At 34.0% G+C, this 19,047-nt stretch overlaps 1 protein-coding gene across 1 annotated transcript in view; it reads left to right on the top strand.

Annotated features, from left to right (window-relative positions):
- The window catches only part of LOC143074120 (protein hobbit-like), a 118,889-nt gene that overhangs the window by 65,137 nt on the left and 34,705 nt on the right, over nucleotides 1–19,047 (top strand). The window contains exons 40-48 of the mRNA XM_076249666.1: nucleotides 362–514; nucleotides 1,770–1,848; nucleotides 2,536–2,702; nucleotides 3,144–3,317; nucleotides 11,491–11,610; nucleotides 13,026–13,115; nucleotides 13,992–14,057; nucleotides 15,185–15,282; nucleotides 16,623–16,715. Coding sequence (XP_076105781.1) covers nucleotides 362–514; nucleotides 1,770–1,848; nucleotides 2,536–2,702; nucleotides 3,144–3,317; nucleotides 11,491–11,610; nucleotides 13,026–13,115; nucleotides 13,992–14,057; nucleotides 15,185–15,282; nucleotides 16,623–16,715 — 1,040 coding nt within the window. The remainder of the gene's footprint in view (nucleotides 1–361; nucleotides 515–1,769; nucleotides 1,849–2,535; nucleotides 2,703–3,143; nucleotides 3,318–11,490; nucleotides 11,611–13,025; nucleotides 13,116–13,991; nucleotides 14,058–15,184; nucleotides 15,283–16,622; nucleotides 16,716–19,047) is intronic.

The raw sequence follows: 19,047 nt of genomic DNA, 5'->3' as shown, positions 1-19,047 counted from the left end.
GGGTAAATGATGCACCATGAATTTAAATCATCAATTGAACTACAAATTTTCTATTTGCTTGTATGCAGACTTTTTCAAAACCAAGAAATCAAATACCCATACAAAAAATAAAATATCAGTATTGGTCTTTAAATTTTCTTTGAATCAGTAATAGAAATAATGGATTTAGTTTAATTTTAATTTTCTTTTAGATGGGCCCTATATAAAATTTGGATTGTGCACCTTTTATATAATAAGGCTTAATTTGCATATGATTAAACATAGTAATGTTATAACCCCAATATGTCATAAGCTGCAATGAGGTTTTCATTCTACAACCAAAATATTATGCAATTTCTTATAAGATTTATTTTTTTTGTAGAAAAACAGGACGTCCTCATTCCAGGACAGAGCTAGTTCCCCAACAGCAGAAAAATCTGATCCATTTGCCAAATCTCAGAGGGGGAAAGCTTACTCCATGTTGATGAAACTTGTAGCTGAGTCTGATAGTAAATCTATTGTTTTTACTGAGGAGGTAATATAATTTTCTCACAGTCAAATCACAGTAATTGAATTGGCTTACATAATTCTGATTTTTGACGTGCTCATTGATCCAACTTCTCTGCTTCAGACTATTTTATTATACCCCCGCTTTAAAAAAGGGGGGGTATACTGTTTTACCTCTGTCTGTCCGTCCATCAGTCCGTCCGTCAGTCAGTCCGTCCCATGAAACTCTCGTCACATTTTTCTCAGGAACTACACATCCACCCGTTCTGTAATTTGGTATCAACATTTATATATGTCAGCCACACCGTGTGATGCGTTTTCAGATTCATCACTTGACAACTTCCTGTTTACCGAACACTTGTCTGATTTTACACATGATAGCCAAGTTGAAAATTTTTGTCACATTTTTCTCAGGAACTACAATACAAGGATTTCTGAAATTTGGTTTCAGGATTTATATAAGTCAGCTATACCGTGTGATGCGTTTTCAGATTCATCACTCGACAACTTCCTGTTTGACAACTTCCTGTTTACCGAACACTTGTCTGATTTTACACATGATAGCCAAGTTGAAAATTTTCGTCACATTTTTCTCAGGAACTACAATACAAGGATTTCTGAAATTTGGTTTCAGGATTTATATAAGTCAGCTATATTGTGTGATGCGTTTTCAGATTCATCACTCGACAACTTCCTGTTAACCGAACACTTGTATGATTTTACACATGATAGCCAAGTTGAAAATTTTCGTCACATTTTTCTCAGGAACTACAATACAAGGATTTCTGAAATTTGGTTTCAGGATGTATATAAGTCAGCTATACCGTGTGATGCGTTTTCAGATTCATCACTTGACAACTTCCTGTTTACCGAACACTTGCATATTTTTACACTCTTAATATTATCCACTTGCGGCGGGGGTATCATCAGTGAGCAGTAGCTCGCAGTTTCACTTGTTTAAGATTGTATTATCAAGCTGTAAAATTATATTATAATATGCTGCTTATAACAAGAAGATGTTCCTATTTTGATTACATGTGTTGTATCTTTTTGCAATACATGTAATTTGAATAAAAAGACACATGACCACTATAAAATTTTAAAGGATTAAAAAGGTTATTGATGTGAAAGTTGTAAGATTAACTCACAATCATTTTTCTTAGTGCAATCTCCTGTCTAACATGACCAACAACTGTTGTTTTAGAATTGCCACTTCCAGGAAAATTGGTTAAGATTGATAGAATTTTAGTTGTAAATTAAAAGTAATTTAACACTTATTTCAGCCATCAAGTGTCAACATGGACCAGTTACAAGGTGTGGCAGCATGTCAGACAGATGATGTCACTCAGAAAAACTGGCTTAGTAAGTATCATTTTACCCCGAGAAAGTGACTCAAATTTACCCACTCAAACGTTATTTAATATAAAAGTAATTTTATACAGAAAAAAGTTCAATACCTTAACTTAAGTCATTATGAAAACATACCTAATTTCTCAGAAAACTGTAAATTAAAAGTATTAGTTGATTTATAAGTGACTGACATCAGGCTCTACAAAATAGTATTAGTTCATTTATAAGTGACTGACATCAGGCTCTACAAAAAAAAAGTTTCTACACTGGGCTATTTCATTAAAATGTATGTGGGAGGGTAGAAAGGGAAGTTTAACTATTTAATGTGGGTCCTTGGTCTTTTTCTGCATGCGTCTAATACATTATGCAAAATTATCCAAAAAATGGTTCTTGGTTGTAGGGATATTTTGAAATTCCCTTCCTACCCTCCCACATACATTTTAGTAGAATAGCCCACAATCTTTACCATATGTGATCTTATTTTCTGTAACAGTTGAGTTACACAACAGTCAGGTGATAGTGAAAGGTTGTGAGACGCCAGGTCATGTGATCTGTATTATATGTTATAGGTCATGTGATCTCATTTGCTGTTACAGTTGAGTTACACAACAGTCAGGTGATGGTGAAAGGTTGTGAGACGCCAGGTCATGTGATCTGTATTATATGTAATAGGTCATGTGATCTCATTTTCTGTTACAGTTGAGTTACACAACAGTCAGGTGATAGTGAAAGGTTGTGAGACGCCAGGTCATGTGATTATCAGTGCTGCCCATGCTCAGGTGTTATCGTGTAATCATGTACCAGTCTGGAAAGACAATCAACTACGCAGCAAAACAACATGGGTTTGTTCTGTGGAGTGTATGCAGGTAAAGTGAACCAGAGTTTCTCTAAAACTTTCAAAATTTTATGCATTCATTCTTATTTTAAGCTCTACGTATGATAGAAGAGGGATTTTATGTTTTCAGTTTTGTACATATGAAAATAAGAAGATATGGTGTGATTGCCAATGAGACAACTCTCAATCAGAGACCAACTGACATAGATGTTGATACTAAAGGTCTTTAACAATGAGCAAAACCCATACCGCATTAAGCCAGCTATAAAAGGACATGATATAACAAATGTAAAATAATTCAGACGAGAAAACTAACAGCTTGATCCTGACTTGACTCATACCTGCATGTGTAGGCCTTGTTATTTCATCTTCATTATGATGTGAACCTTTCAAAGTAAATTTATCCACATTTGACAGGTCACTGAACCTGTAAATGTGTAAATGCTCTAAATTTCACTTTAATTATTTTCAGTATTATGCCACAGTTGATTCTCAACCAGAGTCTGATGATGATAAAATGGCATGGCTTTCTCCTGAGAATGTGGAGGACCGGTCAGAACCAGATTTATCTGGTTTGACAGAAATGGTTTCCAGTGGTCACAGTGTTGGTGGTGTTGTCTATAGTTACTTTCCACATTCCAATAAGGTATTACAAAAAAATAATCAGGTCAACGCTCCCTCCATCCATATGATTATAATAAATATCTATAATTGAGCAGAATTAGAAAAAAATTAAATAGTATAATTTCGCAGTATTTTCTCATATGAAAACTGTTATATACTTTTATTAACTGATTTGATTTAATTTTCATTATAAAAGACTTGTTCCTGGAAGAATTTGTCATTTCAGATTTCCCATAGCTGTGTTATATATCTGTATGTTGAATCCGTACTTTCCGGAAACGTTGTATTGTCTTAACCATGATTGTTTTGATGATTACATGTATCAGCCTCTTTTGGCGTTTGAATCCAAAGTAAAGGATCATAATATGAAAGTTCTTCTTTTTATTTGCAATATATATACTTCGTCTTTAGTCCCCCAAACCTAAGTCAGGTATATCACATGGTGGAGGAACCAAAAAATCGAACAATTGGTACCTAATATTACAAAATGAACATATGAAACATTAAAAGGAAGATAATAATGTCAACAGTGCAACACACGTGGTATGACTCGCAACATTACATAAGGGCAGAAAATGGCTGTATGTTTGAATAAAACTGTTTATTTATGTATGTGAGATTTATCTCGTTACATTTGAATTTTCTATGACAAGAAGCGTCACCCATGAACCGATATGATAGTGAAGACGATCTAGCTCTTTTTCATGACACTTATTTGCCACGAAATTACGAATCTGAGGATGCCGAATTCAACGAATTACTTTCTTTAGTTCCTAAAATTAACACTCCCAATATTTCTGTGTCATTGGCAAATCAATCAGTTAGTTTCATTCGAGATTCAGATGAAATAATGGAAAAATTGGCTGCTTGTCGCAAATTTGGGGGGTATCCCCACGAAAATGCGTCTGTGTTTATGAAAGAATTTACTTCATTTGCAACTCTGCACAAAATTGACCATATCGATGATCAGAGAATGATTGCCGCTTTCCACCTTAATTTAACAGGGCCTGCATTAACATGGTTTAATTCACTAGATTCGGGAAGCAAACGTACATGGAGACATTTTCTTACAATTTTTGAAGAAAAGTATATTGAGTTAGATTGGCAGAGTCCGACTGTGTTCCTTGAGAGCGAAAATTTTCAAAATATGAAATTAAGTAGGGGTCAAATTTTGGAAGATTTTTATGGACAGATAGTTGAGAAAGCTCAGATTTTGAAAAAGAAGGACCATGAAATTCTCTCTCAGTTTATCAAGGGTTTACCGGAACAGCTTGCGTTTTTTGTTAGGGCTGGTACACATAAAGACAGTGTTAGTGCGTTGGCCGCAGCTAAAATGGGCGAAGCCTATGGGTATAGGAAGAATGATGAAGTTTGTGTAGCAGCTGCTAAGCCAATGGTTGCTAATGATAATAATGCGGTTCAAGATTTACAAAACCAAGTTAAAGAGCTCACAAAAGCATTATCAGAATTAAAATCACAAAGTACCGATATCAAACCAGAAATGCCTCCAAAATATCAAAAACCTCGTTACAACAACCCTCGTTACAACAATAACTTTTCAGGTCAGGCAGGAAATAACCGACAAAAAACATGCTTTAATTGTCAGGCTCCTGGTCATTATCGAGCAAATTGCAACTGGAATGGTCACGGTGAAATAAGTCCAACTATGCAGTGTCAACTTTGTCAGCAATTCGGTCATGGTGCTTTTCAGTGTTACCATCATAGTAATCCGGGAAACCAGTCGAACCCGGGGGTCATAGAGCACGCTCCTCCGGGCGTTCATCCATAGGTGCCAGAAAAAGGAGTCCGCCTCAAAGTCGTCAACGTGAAGAACTAAACTATGTTAATTATTCCACTGATACTGAAGACTGCGAATTTACTGATGAAAATTTAACTAGTTTCAAATCTCAATTTATACATATGCCCATCAAGGTCAATCACATATCTGTCGCTGCACTTGTAGACTCTGGAAGTTCAATAAACATTATTTCTAAAAGTTTTTATGATTCTTTGCCTGACACTTGTAAAACTTCGATATGTTCGGTATCAGAGAAAATAGTTTTGGCGAATAACCAGTCCGTTAATATTGTTGGCAAATGTACCGTCAAAATACAAGTGCCACAGGGCAAGCATTGGATACATACATATATTCTAACTCAATCTTCACATCCATTGATTCTTGGTACGAGTTACTTAATTTCAAAGAAAATTGTATTGGATTTTAGTAGTTTATCTGTCTCAAATAAAACAGCGAAAATAAAATTACAAAAGCATGTTAATGTAGATCCAAATTCTGAACTTTTGATATGGGGTAAAGTGGCAAACTTTATTCTACAGGGACAAACAGGAATGTGTCAGAATAGTTCTCATTTGTTGAAAAGCGGACTTCTAATTTCAAAAGCCGTTGTAACTGTAAATAGTCATAAAACTGTTCCGATCAAGTTATTAAATCCTACTAATGACCAAATATTTATCTCACGTGGAGACATTATTGCTAGTTTTGAACCGTTCACGGAAGATTACATGTTGATCAATGCAGATGACAAAGACAAACACTTTGTTCAAAATGTACAATTAGATAAAAGTAGTCATAATTCAGGTGAGGAAACAGAGTCCAAGTTTTTGTCAAACTTTGAATTGCCGAAACATTTATCAACCGATGAGCAGCGGCAAATATCACAATTTTTAATTCAATATAAAGATTTGTTTGTTACCGATGAAAATCCAAGGTTAGGATATACAGAACTTGTTAAACATAACATTTGCTTAAGACCAGACTTTAAACCAAAGCATCAACAACCGTATAGATTGTCACCGGACAAGAAAAATGTACTACGTGATCACTTGGATGAATTACTAAAACAGGGCATTATTTCACCGGTTCAAGAAACGGAAGATATACCGATTACTAGTCCGATAGTTCTTGTATCTAAAAGAACGAGACCTCAATCCAAAAACACTTCAATGAATAAATCTACAAGTTTGTCTCAGTTCAGATTTTGTTGTGACTTTAGGTACTTAAATAGTCAATGTCAAGACTTCCGGTATTCAATACCAGATTTACAAGACTTAACCGAATCTTTTTCTGACCGAAAACCAGTTTTTCTTACATCAATAGATTTGAGCTCTGGATTTTTCCAATTACCTATTTCAATGGAAAGTCAACGATATACTGCGTTTAACACTTGTTTTGGATCATATAAATTTCTCCGTTTACCAATGGGTTTAAGTTCTGCTCCAGCGTCCATGCAGCTATTAATGGACAAAGTTTTGAAAGGCTTGACATTTCGATCTTGTTTATGTTACTTGGACGATATACTGATAGTTTCTGAAACATTTGAGGATCATATTGGTGATTTAAATGAAGTTTTCAATCGTCTTGCCACTGCAGGATTAAAGCTCGGACCGAAGAAATGTTCATTCGCACAAAGTTCTTGCGTTTTTCTTGGACATCTGATATCAAAAGATGGAATTCAACCTCCCGCCGATCGTGTTAGTGCAGTACTAGATATGCCATCGCCAACATCGGTTAAAGATTTACAGCGAGCCATTGGACTTTTTAACTGGTTTCAAAAGTACATACAAAACTTTAGTGTGGAAGTTGACCCAATGACCAAGTTACTGAAAAAATCTGTAAAATTTAAATGGGGAATCGAACAGGAACAGGCTTTTAAGAAAGTTAAAACATTACTAGCAAACTCACCAGTTCTTGCGTTTCCGAAGTACGACCTGCCGTTTTACCTTGCAGTTGACACATCGTGTAAAGGAATAGGATATATGTTATATCAACAACACCCAATGGATGATTCTAGTGAAGAATTGCGTGTTATTCGTTTTGGTTCAAAGTCTCTAAGTAAATGGCAGAGGTCTTATGGTCCCACAAAATTGGAGCTTCTTGGTATGGTAACAGCAATATTAGACTGTTCAATGTATTTAAGGGGACAGAAATTCGTAGTTGAATGTGATCACCAAGCACTTAAGCCACTTTTTCAAAAACAGTTAAAAGGAGCAATCTATGAAAGGTGGATCGCCATATTACAGCAGTTTAATTTTGAATTGAGATATAAACCGGGTAAAGACATGCAAGTCGCCGACGCTCTTTCCCGTGCGCCTAACAAATTGTCAACAACAGGTTTTGAAAGTCCGGACCAGCTTGATCCATATTTTCCCTATCACACTGAAAATGTCGGAAATATTATTACACCGAATGGCATGCCTTTTACAAACTTATTGTGTAGTGACAAATCAAGTGACACCGACGAGCTACAGCTTAATAATATTGATATTTTGCAAAATTTGTTTAGTAGGTCAGTCAGTGAATCTTTCAAACAAACAGACTTTGAATATGATGGCGATACCGAGGAAAATGATGATTGTGTTAAACGCAAATTTAGTAAGAAACGAATTCGCATGAATCAACCCATATCGATAGTCGAAAAACCGATGGCGTCTGACATTTCCGACTCAACTGCAAAAGTCTCCGAAAGAGAACATTCTGTCCAATCTTACGATAAAGGTGAAACAAGTGATGAAAACCTTATGATGAACAATTCAAGCGAAGCAAGTCAATTTATTACAAATAACGTCGAAACGAGCCAATCTGCATTAAGCTCCTCAAATATCCCTGAAATTGGTAGCATAGTATCGGCAACTGTAGACGATTCGTCAGATGTTAATTTTATTTCCGATGAGCAAACTGTCCAACAGAAAATAGAATCGATGAAAATTTTCCGAAATTGTGATTTCAGTCCGAAAAGTTTAAAACAGTTACAAGTTAATGACCCGCAATTTGGCAATATTTTCCGATATTTAGAAAATGGTGATTTACCACAATCACAAAAACTAGCTCGTAAAGTTCTACTTGAATCAGGAGATTTTTCTTTATTCGATGACTTGCTTTTTCACACTAGAGTCGCAAGATCTAAGCGAACACAACAATTTTGTCAGTATCAGCTTGCATTACCTGAAATAGCCGTAAAAACAATTATTTCGCTTTACCACGATTCACCACTTGGAGGCCATGGCGGGATTCAGCATACAGTAGATTTGATAAGGGAACATTATTATTTTTCAAATTTAGCAGGAAAAGTGTCCGACTTCATAAAATCTTGTCATGCTTGCCAGTGTCGTAAGATGACTACTAGAAAGACTAAAGCCGGCATTGTTGCTTTTCAAACTCCAATTCGTCCTTTTCAAGTTTGGGAAATTGACCTTTTTGGTCCTGTTCCAGTGTCTAAGTCAGGCAACAGTTACGTGTGTACTGCAGTCGATATGTTTAGCAAGTTTATTTTTACAGAGCCTATACCAAATTCCGATCCAATTACTGTTTCGCATGCACTTTATAAAATAATCACTCAGTTTGGTGTTTTTGATACTCTTATTAGCGATCATGGATCCGAGATGATAGGAAAATGCACAAAAGAAATATGTAGACTTTTAGATATCAAACAACAATTCACACCAAGTTTTACACATCACTGTTTGGGAACTTGCGAACGCTCACACAGAACCTTAGCAGAGCGAATTACACCGTATTTGTTGAACAATACAAATTGGGAGGATTTTATTCCAAGCATCGTCTTTTCTATGAACAATTCCGTGAATGAAGGAACAAAATATTCACCATTTGAGATTATCTATGGACAAAGACCATCATTTCCCTTATCGTGTGTATCAAAAACCGCATTTTCAGAAATTCCCAAAGATTATCACAATTATATTCGAGAGTTTGCTGACAAACTTGAATTCATTCGAAAACAAGTGCGTGAAAATTCAGAAAAATCTAAAATATCAATGATTGAACGGGCTAATCAGAAAGCTCATAATTTGTCTCTAGAAAAAGGGGATTATGTGTACTTAGGAAAAGACCCAAGAGGGGCTGGTCAGAAATTTAAGCTAAAACATGCAGGACCGTATTTAATTCATCAAATAGACAGTCCTCATCTTTATTCGTTAATGGACCCAAATACAAGCAAAATTATTCCAAAAGTGCATATTAACCGTTTAAAACCAGCATATATTCGTGTACCAAATCCATGTGAATATTTTATGGATCGTGTTATAAACAAACAAGATACCGTGGATACTGCGTCAGCAAGTCATGATAATTTGATTAGTGAACAATCTAGCACAAATAACGAAATTCAAGAAGTGCCAAATCTCCGGCGATCAACAAGACAGAGACAAAAACCTATTCGATTCAGAGACGATTATCTTGTTACATCAGGCACCGAAACAAGCTCTGCGTCAGACGGGACATTATTAAAAGTGAAAAGATTTTTAGCAAAGAAAAATCACGATGGAAATACTCGCTACCTTGCACATTTAATAGGGGAACCGGCGCAAAATGCAATTTGGATCGAAGACAATCAGTTAGGACCAAAGGCGCGTGCCTTATTGAAGTCGAGACCACCTCCGATTATTCCGTAAACGCATGTCTGTGAGATTTGTCTCGTGACAACGCAATCAGAAGGCTGAATAAGACATATTTTGCTGTGAGATTTATCTCATGCATATCGAAAGTTACAGAACAAGATACAATTTACTTGAACTGTTTTGAAGATACATTTTATGATTAGTACATGTAGTAATATCATTTATTGCAAACATATGTTGAAGATGTTGTTTTTTTTTGTCACAGAACTGTTATTTTTTGCAAGTATTTCAACTATTTGAATATAACGACATACAAAGTTTTGAGAAAAGTATTAATTTTTCTTTTTAAAAGTTTCCTTTTGAAAAGACTTTCATGTTTTGGCTCACTTAAGACAGTAAATTGTTTTATTGCTAAAAAGATTTAAATGAATCAGTTAATTATTTTTTTTTCAAATACACTGAGTGTGAAAATACCGTCAAAGTTCACTGTGTTGAATGATTTTTTTCGTTGTTGGTCCACATGTAAATATGTTGATTAGATTAGATAGTCAAGCTATTTTATTGGATTTATTGTTGTATTTTTTAAGTAGTTGAGTTGCTAATGGTTAGTTATTTTTTGGTATACCTCAATATGTGAAATATTTTGAAAAGTCATAGAGGTAGAAGTTAATGTTTTAAAATGAAGTACTGCGATACTTAAATTTACTTGTTAGTAAAGATTAATGAAGACTTGTTTTGGTACGAAAACGAACATTATGTATGACTCATTTGATGGAAATCCTAGCATTTAAATTTTCAATCTGTCTGTGCACAGTAAGAAAAGGAAATCTGATTTGTGTGTTAGTGGTGCATTAGAGATGACTCAGAAATAAACCCTGGTTGATAGTCTTGTTCTGCTGAAATTTATTTGTATCACTTTATTGTTTTATTTTATCGAGAGAATCTGTGTATGATAGGGATGGTACCATGAAAGTTGGCGCAATAGTAGATTTTTTTTTACATAGTGTAACCTATAAATTTTATTCATTATAAGGTGTATCTAACCATTAGCAGGAGTAGGGACTCCACTGAATCTAATCTCATACTGTATATCAATCACTTTTTAGCAAGCACACTAAAATTCAGTAAATGAAAATATGCTATATTTAATAAGATTTCGCCACATCATATTTATGTTGAAGTTAAAGAGTAACTAGCATTTGGTCATATGTGTTTGTATTTACATGTCTGTGAAACATGAGAAATTAATAGATGATGAAGTTTAAAGGTGCCTGTTATTTTGTATGTTGTATTGTTATATTTAAATGGAAATTTTGAATCTTTTTCTTTTTGGAGTACGAATTCAACATTTTCGAAAAATAGGGGAATTTTTCATTTTTGGGCGGGGATGTTATATATCTGTATGTTGAATCCGTACTTTCCGGAAACGTTGTATTGTCTTAACCATGATTGTTTTGATGATTACATGTATCAGCCTCTTTTGGCGTTTGAATCCAAAGTAAAGGATCATAATATGAAAGTTCTTCTTTTTATTTGCAATATATATACTTCGTCTTTAGTCCCCCAAACCTAAGTCAGGTATATCACAGCTGTCTAAATGTATTTTCTGCACGGCTCATGCCAAGAAATACAGCTACCTAAGAAAAATTTACCCAAAATGCAGATTTTATCAGCATCAAAAAGTCCTTGCAGGATTTTGTGACTTTTTTTATAAAATGTTCAAAACTTGAAGTGATTTTATAAAAATCTTTTTTTTTTAAAACATTTATGTCCTTTTGCAAAAGTGTAAGTACAGTTACTTTTACCGGTTCCTTTTTCAGAAATCTAAGATGAAGGATTGTATACAACTCCAAAGAATTATATCACGATGTAAATGTCAAATATTTTATGCCTCCTATGGAGAATGTGATCTCAGTTTGCTGCCAGAAGTGCCACCTCCTGTAAGTTATTGTTAATATTTTATGCCTCCTATGGAGAATGTGATCTCAGTTTGCTGCCAGAAGTGCCACCTCCTGTAAGTTATTGTTAATATTTTATGCCTCCTATGGAGAATGTGATCTCAGTTTACTACCAGAAGTGCCACCTCCAGTAAGTTATTGTTAATATTTTATGCCTCCTATGGAGAATGTGATCTCAGTTTACTGCCAGAAGTGCCACCTCCTGTAAGTTATTGTTAATATTTTATGCCTCCTATGGAGAATGTGATCTCAGTTTACTGCCAGAAGTGCCACCTCCTGTAAGTTATTGTTAATATTTTATGCCTCCTAAGGAGAATGTGATCTCTGTTTACTGCCAGAAGTGCCACCGCCTGTAAGTTTATGCTAATAACAAGAAATCAAGCAATCTTAATCATGGAGACTTACTGAGTGTTAAATAAAAAAAAAACCAGATGCAACATAAGGAGCTACAAGATATAAAAAAAATGAAATATGAATTCTTTTAGCAGCTTAGTTCAGTTTTGTCAAAACAAGCAAAGAAACATCACTAATGATTTATTCACTTGCAAGTGAATAATTCAACCTTATTAAATCTGTATTCATGTGAAACCTCTTAACTAGACATGGGTTACAAATGACCTAGGTGTGTTTGGCAGGTTAAAGGAAATGAATGTCAACATTGAAAGTAAAACAAGGGTGAAGGCCGTACAGTGACCTATAGTTGTTAATGTCTGTGTCATTTTGGTCTTTTGTGGATAGTTGTCTCATTGGCAATCATACCACATCTTCTCTTTTATGTTAACAATTTGGTTGACTGATTTGATCTACCCAAACTCATTCTTACACAGGTAAAAATAAGTATTAACACATTGTTTTAACCTATTATAAGAAATCAAACAGACCTAGAAAAAATTCAATTGCATGAGTTGGCTCTCTATTTATATCTATGTTTCTGTTTATATCAAGGTATGTAACCTTCGGCTGTCTTCAGAAGGCCACCTCTATGGTTAATGAGATGGCATCTAAACTAAAATCTTCATATATCTATAAAATACTCATTAAATGCTGACGCATCATAAATTGATTAATTAAGATCTTTTTATTTGGATATATGAATGTTATAAGTCGAATATCAGAATTTGATAGCTAGTGACCCCTGAAGTTTACCATGATTAAGACCTACTTTAATTTGCAACCATTACAAATATTATGATATTCCATATGTTCATTGTTGAAAAAAATCTCTATTACAATGGTTGAGCAAACAACCAAACAAAGTTTGAATGCAAGGTATTTGAACTTTTGATCAACATGGAATATTATTTTAGCTCTAATTAATATGAGAGAGTGTTGCTTTGTCATGAAATAGATTTCAAAGAAAAAATAGTATTAAAATTTTATAATAATTTATCTTTCAGCCTTCAGACGACTCTGATATGATGTCTAGAGAACAGGGGGCGGATAGTTTTACATTATTACATCATGATCTCAATATTTGTACAAATTCTGTAAGTATTAATAAAAATAGTACTTTAAGTTTCTTGATGTTGAACTGTATACCATATTGTCATTTTGGAAAAAAGGATTATATTTCAAGAAGACATTTTTTAGGAATTGGTCCATATGTTTAAGGCCATAGAATGATTTTCAAGTAAACATAAACATTGTTAGAAATATTGTAAAACAAATAAAAGTTTCTTGTAAATAAAACTTTTTAGAAATATTTAAAAATATGTAAAAGAAAGGCGGGAGATACAAAAGGGACATTCTAACACATAAATAAAAAACTAAACTGACAATGCCATTACTAAGAAAGAAAAAGATCAACAGACAAACAATAGTACACCAGACACAAGATAGAAAACAAACCCTGGGCAATATAAACCCCATCAAAAACTAGGGGTGATCTTGAGTTCTTCTGAAGAGCAAGCAGACCATGCTCCTAATGTGGCACCCTTACTGTAAACATATTTTATAAAGATATCATTATATATATAGCTACAAGGGTAAAGACATAAATATGAAATATACAAAAGATTCAATAACTGGGATTAGGGAACAAGAGCAGAGCTCTTATATAAATCTGTCTCCCTTCATGTAAGAGTATTGGTGTACATTGAAATCTTTTATATAGGTGCTTTTTAAAATTTGAGACTAAAAAAGATAAATAATATTTATTAGCCAATGGCTCACTTGGATTAAGGTTGTGACAATCAACAAAAGCTCAAACACATCAAAGGAGTGGATAACAACTGTCATATTCCTGACTTGGTACAGGCAATTTCTTATGTAAGAAAATGGTGGATTGAACCTGGTTTTATAACTAGCTAAACCTCTCACTTGTATGACAGTCTCATCAATTTTTGTTTTATTTTCATTTGCAGTCCCAGTATTTAATGATTTTGGATATAGTCAATAATTTGTTGTTACATACAGAACAAAGTAAAAAGGTAAGATCTCGCCCATTCTCTCTGAAAAGAGGAAAAGATAAAGACATTATTGAAGGCTGTACTATTGCCTATAATTGCTTATATCCACTTCATTTGAACTTTGGTGCAGAGTTGTCTCATTGGCAATCATACCACATGTCCTTATTTTTATAAAATATAACACAAGAAAAATAGAACCACCAAATTACTTAAATTTAAAAGAAGTATGAGAAGATATGAAGGCAACAATAACCATGTGTTTGTTTTAACAATATTTATTAATAATTTAATTTTTGATGCAACATGTCTTCTGATTGGCTGACGTTATTTTGTTATTAGCCCATAGACATAATTTAGTCATGTGACCGTGACGTCATCAAGGTTTTTTATGGTTTTCTACGGTTTAAAATGGAATTTAGAATTAAATTATAAGAAGTAAGAAAATTTGGTGCACACTGAATAACGCGCATAGCGGGTTATTTAACAGTGTGCACCACATTTTTTATGTTATTTCTTCATAGACAGAAAAAATATTACAGTCATTCCTTAATTAAAAGAGAGATAACGAAATAGAAAAAATATACAAATAGTTAAATATGGGATTTTGAAACCGGTAAAAAAAAGATTTTTATAAATTTATCTCCCTGAAAACCATAATTTGCCATGAAACAGATGACACTTTGGCTGAAAGGAAAAACAATAAAAAAAAAAAAAAATAGCACAAAACAGAAAACTAAAGATTGAGATATATGATCCATAAAAAACAGTTCAGGTTCCTTTGAAGGAATGTAGTATCTGCTTCAGTTAGATACAGCTTGTGTTGCTCATTACATATAACAATTTTGTGATGTCAAGATAAAACAATTATGAAAATAATAAAAGTGCATAAATGCAATGTTTAAAAAATTTTGGGGAACGATGTGATCAAAAATTACATTAAGGGGCAGGAACATTTTGTCTGAATACAAGAGAGGATTTTAGAAAAAATTGGCAGCAAATTTTGAACAATTATGAAATGGTTTTCTGTCAATATTCAATTTCAATCATTTGTTATTCACACAAAATAAGAAAGAATATAAGCTATAGTGACATGTCAGAAGTCCTGTATAGCTATAAATAAAAATATATGAGTTTGTTTAAACTAATAGGAGACAACAGAGAAATTACAGAGTATGAGATTCCAACTACAGTTATCTCCAATTGAAGACCAGAAAACACCCATACAGTTACTGCAGGAGAGGGTTAGGTAAGTGGAAGACCAGACAAAACCCATACAGTTACTGCAGGAGAGGGTTAGGTAAGTGGAAGACCAGACAACACCCATACAGTTACTGCAGGAGAGGGTTAGGTAAGTGGAAGACCAGACAACACCCATACAGTTACTGCAGGAGAGGGTAAGGTAAGTGGAAGACCAGAAAACACCCATACAGTTACTGCAGGAGAGGGTTAGGTAAGTGGAAGACCAGAAAACACCCATACAGTTACTGCAGGAGAGGGTTAGGTAAGTGGAAGACCAGACAACACCCATACAGTTACTGCAGGAGAGGGTAAGGTAAGTGGAAGACCAGAAAACACCCATACAGTTACTGCAGGAGAGGGTTAGGTAAGTGGAAGACCAGAAAACACCCATACAGTTACTGCAGGAGAGGGTCAGGTAAGTGGAAGACCAGAAAACACCCATACAGTTACTGCTGGAGAGGGTAAGGTAAGTGGAAGACCAGAAAACACCCATACAGTTACTGCAGGAGAGGGTCAGGTAAGTGGAAGACCAGAAAACACCCATACAGTTACTGCAGGAGAGGGTTAGGTAAGTGGAAGACCAGAAAACACCCATACAGTTACTGCAGGAGAGGGTCAGGAAAGTGGAGGACCAGAAAACACCCATACAGTTACTGCAGAAGAGGGTCAGGAAAGTGGAAGACCAGAAAACATAAATATAATTTATCCTTTGTAGGCCAAAAATACCATAAAAAAAAAGACGTACAAGGCAATTGAATTCATAAATATTGGTGCACAGAATAGTTAGATCAATGTTATGGCAAGATGTTTATCAAATAATTTACCATCACCAAAAGATCAGACAATAATACATACAGGAGAGTGATCACTAAGGACTATCAATCATTGTTATAATGAATATGACTTGAATAGGAAAGTCAACCCCTTTGAAACTAAGATTGATTCACTGATGATTGCATATGTCCAGGGGCAAATATTCTAGGCATTTTTATGATGATGGAAATTAGAAAAACTCCAATATAATTACTTCAGGTAATTAAAATATTGAGCAGGTCTTTTAAGCAAAAATATTTATGCAATTACTTTTTAGGTAACTTTTGTATATTAAAATGAAGTTAATGTACTATGATAGCATCGCTGTAAATCACCAGTATAAATAGATAATGGTTGAAGAGGCTTAGGATAGATTTTGGAAAGATACAATTAGTCATCAAAGGTATAAGGCTTATGATTTGATAAACCAAACACACGTTTTGTCTACATAAGATGCATCAGCGACGCTCATGTGTCATATGTGACAAACATTTACAACAATTAAATCTCTTGAATTACTCATATATTTTACAGAGAGGAAGTGCAGAAGCAAAGAAGATTAGAGAAAGATATTTATCTGATCCATAAAATATTAAATGATGAAGATATAGAACCTGACCCAGATGAGTAGGTTTATTTTTTATTTAATTTATGTGCAACAGCTTTTTTAATTTTGGAGATAACTGTATTGTATTTTAAGCTTGGCCTTCGTAAAACATAGATTTTACTGTAGCAAATTTGAGAAATTACATACCCAAAAAAATAGGAATTCAAATTGGGGGCTTTTTTAGTAACGGCTGGTAGAATGTGGTCTAACCATTCAAAATATTTGTCAACGTCCAATGAAAACTAGTATTATATGACCATTAAAGGGAAAATTCACGATTTTTTTCTTATGGTTTAAATATGTTCATAATGACATAATATATATATTCACAAAGTTTTATCGCTAAATGTGCAGTAATAAAGGAGAAATTCAATAATTAATGAAAAAATATTAACTACTTCCTGTAGGTCGTGACGTTTTCTCCTGGTTTTTGCATGCCGGGATTTAAAATACAATCATTAAAAATCTTGGTTTTTAATCATATTTTAACGTAATCGTAAGTGCGCCGATGACTTATGCTTTATCTAATAACCAGCCGATAATAAGAAGATAAAACGCACAGACGTGCAATTGTACACATTCATGAGATAAATTTTATGTTAAACGTATATATTCGAATTATTTTTTTAGACAACACAAAAAGTTATAAAATTATTTTTAATTAATGCATTTTCGGACTGATTAGGTGAACAAATTAAAGTACAATAATCTGTAAAGACAATATGTTGGTGTACTCTTATTGACCTTTTACTATCTCTGCTATGACTAGGTTTATACGATGTGTGTATTCACGGTTCTGTGGCAATACTCGTAGATGGCTTGTTTAAAGGTAAATTGTTATTTGCACTTCGGTATTTAACCACGCCTCTAGGGCACACCTTGCCAGGGGTGACTGTCTATTCGGATCAGTGGATTATAAAACAAGGGAGCATTTAATACACACATTAAAAATACAGGTGACAAATAAAAATATATCACCATGGAATTATTTAATTATATTTGGTGCTATTATTTATTTGAATTCAAATAAATTAATTTACTAAGAAATACACAGTTTTCGGTTAAAGACGGGAAACTTAATTCATGTGTCAGAATAAAATGATATACACCTCTTGTCCTTGATTTAAGTCTCATATAAAAGGGGAACTTAGAAATTAGAAATAGCTTTACCAAATCATTTTGATTGTCTTTATTAGGCAAAAAAATGTACGAGAACACTTACATTTAGACTTTTGAAACCCATGTATAGCTCTACCGAAGCGGAATTGAATTGAATTGAATAAAGAAAAAAAAATGTTTTTTAAATCTTTGCACATTTATGAATAATTATTGTTATCTATTGTTCATTTAATTATACTTAATTAGTACCTTAAATATGTCTACCGCTCGGCATTAAATCTTGGTGTGGTAGGAAGGGATTATTACATATAGATTATATTATTTGGATGAGGATTTGAGCTAGCCTATAAAAACACATTAATTAGTTAACATACATTCGAGACCAAAGGATATTAACTTTGCTAATTCAATTAACTTTTACTCACATATATTTCTCTCATGATTTGTGCGTGCTTGTTTCTATAGGACAGTGTATATATTGTCCCAAAATTAATCATAAAATCGTAACTAAAAATGTCTTGTTTGGAGGTTGATAGTATAAAAAAAAAGAGGTTGATAGTACTAACAGTGGTTCCAGTCCGGTCAAGAGAGGCAGATTTTGACGAGTATGGTCAATTTGGGTACGCACTAGAGCCAGAGTATACCGAAGAAGAGCTCCATAAAATGGAAGCTGCAGAAAGTTCCCGAAATCAAGATATTCTTAGCAACCCTCGCCAGTTTAACACAGCCGGATTGGTGTTCGTGTACTAAATGCATAGTTATGCCGTTATTGACGGAATGTCTTTGTTGCCCCGAATTTACTCTCTTTGATGGTAATAGTGAATTGGGTGAATGCATTAGTGACAATATCGATTTCAGAACAGTTTGTCTGAACCCGGTTGTTCTTGAAACAAGCTGTATAAGTTTTCCGAGGTACAAGCGCCATAGAGGGAGAGCTCCAGACGTACTAACTCACAGCCATGTTCACATTTAGTTGAATTATACAATATACTTTTAATTTTGTTCACTGTTGAAGGCCATACCGTGACTTATATAGCTGCTTAAGTCCACTTCATTTGGGTAAGTGTCTCCCAAGTAAACAAACCACAACTTCTTATTTAATCAAATGACTTATCTTTTTGCGAAAGTTTGGTATGCAAAAGTGCAAAGTTATAAATGGGTGTCTTGCAATATCGAAGTGATAATCTATTTGTCAGATCTCTTATATCTTTTGACGAAATCAAACCATCATGG

Source organism: Mytilus galloprovincialis, chromosome 5 (assembly GCF_965363235.1).
Source record: "Mytilus galloprovincialis chromosome 5, xbMytGall1.hap1.1, whole genome shotgun sequence".
NCBI lineage: Eukaryota > Metazoa > Mollusca > Bivalvia > Mytilida > Mytilidae > Mytilus > Mytilus galloprovincialis.
This window is presented reverse-complemented; position numbering and strand designations above follow the sequence as displayed.